Raw genomic sequence first — 8,725 nt, forward strand, 5'->3', positions numbered from 1 at the left:
CGTTGTTAAAAAAAAGCGGAAAAGAACGCAGTGACGTAAAGTGCTGACGTAGAGTGAACCTTAGCAACAGACGGAACAATAAATAGAGGCGGCGGAGGCGCGGGAAGAAGACCACCACCCTTTAATACGTTTAATTAACTGCGCAACTCGCATCTCCGTGTTAGTTTCCATCTGTTCCGATAAGCAGGTTGCCAGCAACACGCAAGGTTCATGTGGGTTTCGGAGAAAGAACGGCAGGATGCAAAAAAACAAAAACTGAATTTAAATATTACTGTGATTTATTTACACTTTTTTACAAAGAACATTCATTTTTCTCGTTACGCTATGTAAAAAAATAAATTTAACTCTCATAAATTAAAAACACTAGTGTTTTCACAGAAAACGCCTCGCTAAGACCATTCAGACCAGGGTTAGACAGAGGTACATCAGTTTCAAACATCACACACATTGGATACACAACTCTCAAAATCCAGGGGAAAAAAAACTGGTCAAAGTAACTATTGCTCTGAACACAGGAACACTACAATGAATGTGTTATCCAGCACCATTAAATCAAATACTAACTAGTTGTAAACTCAGAAACTTTAAACATGCTTTGCCTTGCTACAAAGTTGAAATAGGCATAGGTTAGGCTTTTTTTTTAAAAATATTTGCTTGAGGGTAGTTGTACAAATCTATTCCATAGCCCTATGATCTGTATTTCTTTTTTTTACATTGTTTTTTTTGTTTTTATTTCTTTTACCATTGTGTATTAATGTGCTTGACAGGAAATACTGTTGTTTTAAAGTGTCCTTAGAGGGCAAGAAGGGTTGGTGAGCTTAGAGAATCAGAGGATTGATCGTTGCTGTTGCTTCCCCTTCTGTGAGCCACGCCGCAGGTGGGAGAGGCGTCAGACTCGGGATAAGTGAACACAAATGATGACGTGTAAGTGCCGCACGATGGTGTGCAGGTCACCACAGGCGTGCAAAGGGACTCAAAGTCATTGTTGCCAGCTGAGGTGTAGAGGGGCTCCCAGTCCTGAGTAGTGTACAGGGAACTGGACAGGTCTACCTCTGGCACTGACCTTGCAGTCTCCATCTCTGTCTTCGCCAGCAGATCCAGGGATTCCTCCAAGGCTGAGGTGTCCAGGTCGATCATTTTGACTGTGCTGTCAGAGACCGTGGATGTGGAGAGAACAGGGCTGCAGGAGAAGATTGAATTGGAGATTGAGGTGAAGACTGACTGGCTGGGAGCGGTGGTGGTAGCTACTGAGATGGAGCTCTGAGGCTGAGGGGTCACCTCAGTGGAGCAGGAATGAACAGGAGAAACCGAGGCAATGGGAAAAGTTGTGTCCAGCTCTGAGGGAATTTTGCAGATGGGCCTGTGGGCAGCCAGGATGAACTCTAGCCGCTCTTTCTCCTTCAGAAGGTCAGCAATGTCATTCTGAAGGTTAGACTTCTCATCCTCCAGATTATCGGTTTCCTGTTATGAGAAAGAAAGAAGGGGAATGGAGTTATTTCACCTTTGGTCAACACTGTCATGAACACAAAATGTCAGGATGAAGATGCAAGATATATTCATATTTGTGAAATACTTACAGCTTGCAACGTGTCAGTAAGCTCCCGTCTTCTGTTGCGGCATTTTGCCGCCGCCTGCTTGTTCCTCTCTCTGCGAATTCTTTTCTTTTCCTCCTCCTCAGGTGAAATCTGCAAAGACCACAAGAAGAATTTTAATCTTAAAGCACTTTGACTAGCCATTGAATAATGAATACGTTGAAATGCAAGAGCTGCTACTTCTTATGCAACACAGTTGTCTGATCTTTGACAATTCAATCAAGTGAGAAATTACCTGTTCCACTCGCCCCCTCTTGGAAGTGCTGTGCGCCTTGGATGCTGGGGACCTCATAGCAAGTGTAGAAAAAGATGGGCTGGTGCTGTAAGGGTGAGCTCTGTGAGAAGGGGCCACTGAGGAGATCACAGGCTGGACCATCCACTGCAGATCTGGGCTTGTGGAGATGGCAGTGACAGTGGGAATGAAAGAGGCACTTGATACCGTCAGGTCGGTGAAGTCCTGTAAAGAATAAAAAGAGAAGGTCATCATTATATTCCGGAGAGAAAGCACTGCACGATAAATATGAACGAAGTAGGAGATCTATAAAAAGCTGGAGGGTTTATAAATATCTGTATGTGATGTCAGCCATGACGCCACGCTTTGATTTTGGAGTTTTCGAGGCGATTGGACTCAGAGCAGCGGAGTTGTCTCAACCGCTGCATTAACGTTGCATTCAAGGATTTGAAATGTTTGTCTTTAAAGGACGCGTTTGCATCAGCGAGTGTAATGTAGTAGGCTACGTGCACATGTTCTCTCTGCATGTCGTGCAACAAATAGACAACGTTCTGTGCAGTTATGCAGTCTAACGAACAAACAATGGGTTTTAACTTGACATACCTGAGACTGAGGAGACCCCATGCTCGAGTATGATCCTGCTGGTGACGGGTAGTATCCCACATTATCACCGGCCGGTGAAGCGGTGCTGCAACGGGAGGAAGAGTCGCATTCCGTGTTGAAAGCGGTATGCATCATCGTTACGACAGAACAAGGAGAAACTCGCCAAGTCCGAAGAAACCACTGAAGAAGTACTGTGTAAACTTCAGCTGTGGAAAATCCCCTGTAAGTAAGTTTGCGAGTGACTCCTGAATTTTGTCCCCGGTTTGCTGCTTTCCCTCTCTCACAGTTGCTCTGTATTGTCTGAAAAACCTGATATGCCAACTCCGGCAGCTCCCCGCCTATTTAAAGGCTGGGGGAATGACGTCGGCAAGAGTAGTGAGCCTCACCCGGAACTTCAGAGAGGAAAACATCCGAATCAACACGCCGGATCTCTAACTGTGACAAGCATCGCGTGCAGAATATTAATAAGGGCTAAATAGTATACTCTAAACGATCCGTTGCGATGTTTTCACAACAGAAGTAATCATTTGACAAATTAAACGACACCCGCTGTCAAGAAATGGAATATTCCAGAAACGGGATCCCCGACACGTCATTTGCCAAATATGGTGCATCCTGTGAAATGGGCGGACCTTGATGGGAAATGCACCATCCGAGGATTGGCCGACATCGGCATGACGTTATGCAAGACAACAAACACAGAGACTGTTGTGAAAACTTAACACTGGGGATAATGGTCAGCAAAAGTGGGCCAAAGACCGAACTATATCAGAAGTAAATACGCTCATACAGGTATTGAAGAAATGATATCAGTTGATTTTTTTTAAAGGTGTTCCATAAATTGATAGGTCAATAGGTCTGTTGAAAAATGGTACAGCAAATGGTAATCCAGTCCAGTGGGAAGATAGATATGGACATATGGACATAGACATTACATGGTGACTTAATCTGATACGTCTAGAGGTCGTACGAAAACTTCATGAGCTTTGTCACTGTCTTGAGAAACTGCATTTGGAGGCTCAGTCAAAAACTCTGCATTGTGTAGTTATTTAATATCCCACACGCGATTATACAGCATAATAATACTAGAACAGCGGGTTTCCTTTGGCTGAAATGAGTGGAAGTTTTTGTTGGCTGTGAGCACTGATTGATCACCGCCGAGATTGTAATAAACTTGGAGAGCGTATATCCTTAGAAAGTGTTGCCTACGCAGACACGTTCACGGAGCTGGAGGTTCGTGTCATAACACGATCCCTTTTTTTCAGTTCAAAGTGCTTTGTGTACCTTACTTGCTTACTTCTTCAAATACACGCCCACAAGGTCATTAAAGGGCTTTCCTGTGGTTGGTTAGATTAGCCATGCTAGTAGAGTAGCTATGTGGGAATCCCGGTGAGTCCCCCGCTATGTTTTGCATTATGGGCTAATTGGTTCATCACCTACGCAGATTTCATATGTAGCCTTATAATCAACAAATACCTTAATTAGTAATGCTTTATCCTCAACTTGAGTACGAACTGAATCTTTTAGGCAGGAATTGCCTCATTATTATGGGGGAATGAGCAGTTAAAAAAAAGCTATCCTGCGTTTTAGTTTTACAGTAGGTTATTATCATCCGTAATTGTAATTTTAATCGTAATAAAGGTAAAAGAGGGTTAAAGGTCAAACGGGTTTGCCATCTCAGCAGGTTTAGAGGCTTCGGTTTAGGGAGAGGGATCGTGTCTTGCTGGCCCCGTTGGTGTTTTGTTGAACATTCCTGGTTGTCCGGGCAACGCTCCGCCCATTCGCGTCAATGACGCTTTCGCTTTGCATAGCACGCCGTTCGCCCGGGTTCCTCGGCGGAGCAGTGGAATAGAACCAGATCCTGTAATCCTCCGCTAGTGTGTTTACTCAGAAACCTGTCCGACCAAAGTTTGTTTGCATATTGCTTGCTGTATTTCAAGCTACGCCGGCTGTGCTACATAGCCGTAGGCTGTGTGCGGGCGCGCCCTGGAAAACGGGCAAATGTCCGTGTGCTTTACACAGCAAGTTGCTGAGTTCAAAGCGTGTTTTCTTTCCGTCATTTAAATGCCCAGAGAAACGTGTGGTTGTCCATTTTGCGTAACCTTCATACAAGTGCGGAAAAGTCATTTGACAGTGAAAGAGGGGCTATTAAGTGGTGATAGTCACTGTCAAATGCCCTGCCGTTATCTACCAGTTTGCACAAGTTTTTGACGCTGATTTCGTCTCATCCAAAAATAAATAAATAAATAACTAAAACCACGCCACTTTCCCCCACATTCACGCCCAGCTTGTTTTGATGACGACATAACTGTATACTGAAATCAGGGATGTCCATCCAACCTTTGAAGTTAGGGGTGCCGAGCAGCGCGACTGAATAAACAAACGACCATCTAGTGGTCTGCCAGTAAGTAACTTCTAGGGGGCACTGCCGGTAAACAGTGAAATAACAGCCCCCCTCCTCCTCCTCTCACTCTAAAGGGAGGCAGGCCCCTCCATTCACATTCCATCACTTTCACTTGAGAGGATATGTGAGGTCATCTGAACGCTAAATTTAGAATAGTCCTTATCCAAGAAGCCGACATGGGCGTGGGAATAAACCTTCGACAATAGCCCCTGCCTACAGTCCCACGTCCGAGGAATTATACATGAACCAAATTGATTAACGTGTCCACATAAACGTCAGCAATCCGGGCGACACCGTGGGCGCTATCAATAGATATAATACAGGGAGGGGTATTCTTTTACCGCATGTATCCTTTTGTGTTGGAGGGGCCATATGGAGTGTGCTGCGGAGACTGTCTGCACTATGTGCGGCAAATTGAGCCCATGTTAACCGGAAACACCATAAATGGCTCGAGCAGTCTACTCGGCGATTTACGGCGGGGACCGTTACCGAAGCGCTGTCCATATGAGCGGAGACAACCAGGCGATAAATCATATCACGCATTAAAAGCATTTCTATCTGCTCACAAACTATTGTGTGATGTCAGATGACATAACGGAATATGCATGTATGGGTTTCGTCATGCAGCTCGTGCGAATCAGTGAAATCATAATTCTGGGACAATCATAGGGCTAATAAATAAACCGTAGCCCAAAATTGAACATATTTGTGTTTTGCTTTTACAACAGCAATATTATTAGACTGGGCTTTTCAGAGAGGACATGAGGTATAAAGATATAGCTAGCCTATCTTCTGTCACAACAAATGCACTAGCTATCTCTGTTTTTAGCTGCACATTTATAGCGACATTGATTGAGATGGATATCAATTAAAATATGATAGGCCACATATTATGAAACTATGTCGACACAAAGGAATGTAATCCATGATGCAGATGCTGCATACATGAAATGACGTTGTTCATTCATGTGGTAGTGGGCACCTCTTGAAGGGGAGGGAGTGCACTTCGTATATACATGCATAGGATTTTTGTCATATTACAGAGAAGAAGCGTATCTCGAGCCTGCTCAATATAATATTTGTTTAAAGGTGTAAATCATTTTAAGTGTTAAATAAAAATAAAACAAAACCAGACAAACATCTGCCTTCTCCTTTTACCCCTTTTACAACCTCTCGTTTCCTGAGATGGTTTGGTCTTACCACACAGATTTCATTCATAAAATTTCAGCTCACTATAAAAGGAGGGCCTCTCCACTTTCTGCACAGTTACCATTTATGAACGCAGTAAATGGGATGTGCAAGTGGCTGATATAGGCGTTCAATTTTTCATAGATATATTATTCTGCCTTTTTATGTTGTAGTTCTTTTTTTGTTGTTGTAAAAACATGCATCCAGATTGCAGCTCTGAATACGACTCGTCGTCCAGCTGTAGCACAGCATCGCCTGGCGGGGACACCCCCGCATGCAGCCAGCATTCTCCTGCCTCGCTTTGTAGCTCATCATCAATGGACAGCACCACCAAGGTATAAACGGAGACTTTGCGTAATAGAAAAACACAGGTAACCAATGTGACGGCAACTCTAGCAAGACTAACTCATTTAGTGCTATTATTTGCAAAATTCTCGACACATACGGAGGAGACACTTGCTTTAGATGTAGCTACCTTGACATCATTTTGCCCCTCACTCTGCGTGGCTCCATTTGGAGAGAATTGGGCAGAACTGAAGCCCTGATATTGCAATTTGGAAGTGAAGCTGTAAGTGCAGTGTCTTTCAACCTCTTTTTGTCCCCATTTCCAGATAGATGTCTTGGACGTGACCTTTAAATGCATGATGATTATGATGATGATGATGAAGATGATGAAGACGATAATGCCGCTGCTAATGATGAAAATGAGTTATGAGTGTGGGGGGGGATTTTCATGAATGCGCAGACTTCAGTGTTGATCTTGTCTTTTTGGAATTTCTCTCTCGAAAATGGCTGAGAACGTTTTGCTCATTCACGGTCAGACCCTACATCGGCGTTGCTCATTCATATGAACTGAGAGATTGCTCAGTGGCCGAAGCGTGCATTTTTTGTATGCTGGGTTTATTGCAGGAGGCTGAAACAAATGCGCCAGACTCCTTTGTTCCGACTGTGACTGCAGTCTCTACCTCCCCGGATCTGAAGTGGATGGTGCAGCCGACAGTCATCACATCTGTCTCCCCCTCCCCCGGCCGAGCTAAAGCTAAAACTCGAGGCGCAGTCCAATCGTCTTCCACAGCCAGTGCAAACAAGGCCCAACCCTCCAACAGGAAAGGGCAGAAAGACCAGGTATTATGCAACGTCTGTTTTTGTCCATTTTTATGTCTTCAGTAGCGTCTCTGATCAATGCACGAAAAAAAAAACATCGTTCACACGTGACTAGTCAGTGAGACGGTGCCAGTGGTGCAGCATTTTTACGCATGCATTGAACGACTTGGCGTTGAGCTCACGTACTCGATTATAAATTGAGGGTGGTCTGCACCGAGCAGATAAGTACACTCAGCACACTGCAACGGAAGGAAGATTGTTTTCTTGGCAAGCGAATTAGTCTTCTAAAGCCAGATGCTGATGTTACAAGAATCTCTATAGGATGCGCTTTTTAAATAGCTTTCTTTTGTGATTGATTTTAGCCCTCCAAAGAGGAAGAGGAAAGGAGAAGGATCAGAAGGGAAAGGAATAAAATAGCTGCAGCAAAGTGTCGTAACAGACGGAGGGAGCTCACAGACACCCTGCAAGCTGTGAGTACTGTTGAATGTAATGATTCCCACTTGAGTGCTCCCCCTTGACCGGTCTCATCCAAAGCAATTCTGTTGAAAATTAGGCTATAGTACGTTTAGCTGAGAATGTCATAAAACAGGGCATGACAAAAAGTATTTTAACGCCTCCTTATGCCAAGTCTTTAATTTCATGGGTTTACTTCCTCACTCCAGGAAACTGACACGCTTGAAGAAGAGAAGACAGCTCTACAGACTGAGATAGCCGATCTGCTTAAAGAGAAAGAGAGGCTTGAGCAGATCTTAGCCTCCCACAAACCAACCTGCAAACTACCTGAAGGTGACAACGAGGATGAGGATGAAGATGATGTGAACAGTATGTTACAGGTCTCCCCAGCCTCCCCCCAGCTCCTCTCCATGATAGAAAATGGCAAAACCCATGAGAGCAGCTTGGCAATCGCAGATGGCCATGGACAACAAGACATAGACAACATGCCATGCATTTCAGCAGCAGCCATTTTGGGGAACTCCAACATCCTTCTGTGTTCAAATGTAGAAGAGGAGCCTCTGGAGGACTTAAAAGGAGACGACCTGGATGATTTGGTCCCTAGCCTAGAGATGGCAGTGACTGATGAAACGGCTGCATCAGTCCCTGACATAGATCTTGATGGCCCCTTCTGTCTCTCAGACTGGGAGACCTTGTACAAGTCAGTGGCAAATGACCTTGAGTCTTTGAGCACACCCGTCATGTCTTCCAGCCCCACATGTAGCAATCACCGCTCAGTGTTTTCCTTCAGTTGCTCTGAGATTGATTCCTTTGCTGACAGTTGTGAGAGCCTCAAAGGAGGCATGGGTGCATCGGAGTTCATGAAAGATAGTCTTAATTCTCCAACACTCTTGGCCTTGTGAATACTGACGAGTTATGCAGCTGATTGGACATAACTGTTTATGGTTCATAACCAGCCAACAAGCTATGGTCTATTTCCAATGGTGTTTTGTTGTGTAAGTTTTGATGTTGTGTCAATCTTAACATCAAGGATTATGTAGATAAACATGTTTTCTGTGACTGTAAGAGGGTTGAACTCTTCCACAATTATGGTGCAATAGCAGTGAGTGCTGTTCAATTTTCTGAAATGAGACTTTGTGGCGGTATTAA

At 44.3% G+C, this 8,725-nt stretch overlaps 2 protein-coding genes across 2 annotated transcripts; one reads left to right on the forward strand and one right to left on the reverse strand.

The window, feature by feature from the left end:
* Nucleotides 1-260: 260 nt before the first annotated feature.
* On the reverse strand, nt 261-2,724 carry fosab (v-fos FBJ murine osteosarcoma viral oncogene homolog Ab). Its single transcript, XM_056294402.1, has 4 exons — nt 2,428-2,724; nt 1,828-2,049; nt 1,578-1,685; nt 261-1,461 (listed from the first exon to the last, which is right to left on the reverse strand). The coding sequence occupies exons 1-4, from the start codon at nt 2,560-2,562 to the stop codon at nt 793-795; spliced, it is 1,134 nt and encodes a 377-aa protein (XP_056150377.1). The 5' UTR covers nt 2,563-2,724; the 3' UTR covers nt 261-792.
* Nucleotides 2,725-6,148: 3,424 nt separating this feature from the next.
* On the forward strand, nt 6,149-8,481 carry LOC130125412 (protein c-Fos-like). The gene is made up of 4 exons (XM_056294981.1): nt 6,149-6,354; nt 6,932-7,144; nt 7,486-7,593; nt 7,786-8,481. The coding sequence occupies exons 1-4, from the start codon at nt 6,217-6,219 to the stop codon at nt 8,476-8,478; spliced, it is 1,152 nt and encodes a 383-aa protein (XP_056150956.1). The 5' UTR covers nt 6,149-6,216; the 3' UTR covers nt 8,479-8,481.
* The last annotated feature ends 244 nt before the right edge of the window (nt 8,482-8,725 follow it).

This window comes from Lampris incognitus, chromosome 15, assembly GCF_029633865.1.
Source record: "Lampris incognitus isolate fLamInc1 chromosome 15, fLamInc1.hap2, whole genome shotgun sequence".
Taxonomy (NCBI): Eukaryota; Metazoa; Chordata; class Actinopteri; order Lampriformes; family Lampridae; genus Lampris; species Lampris incognitus.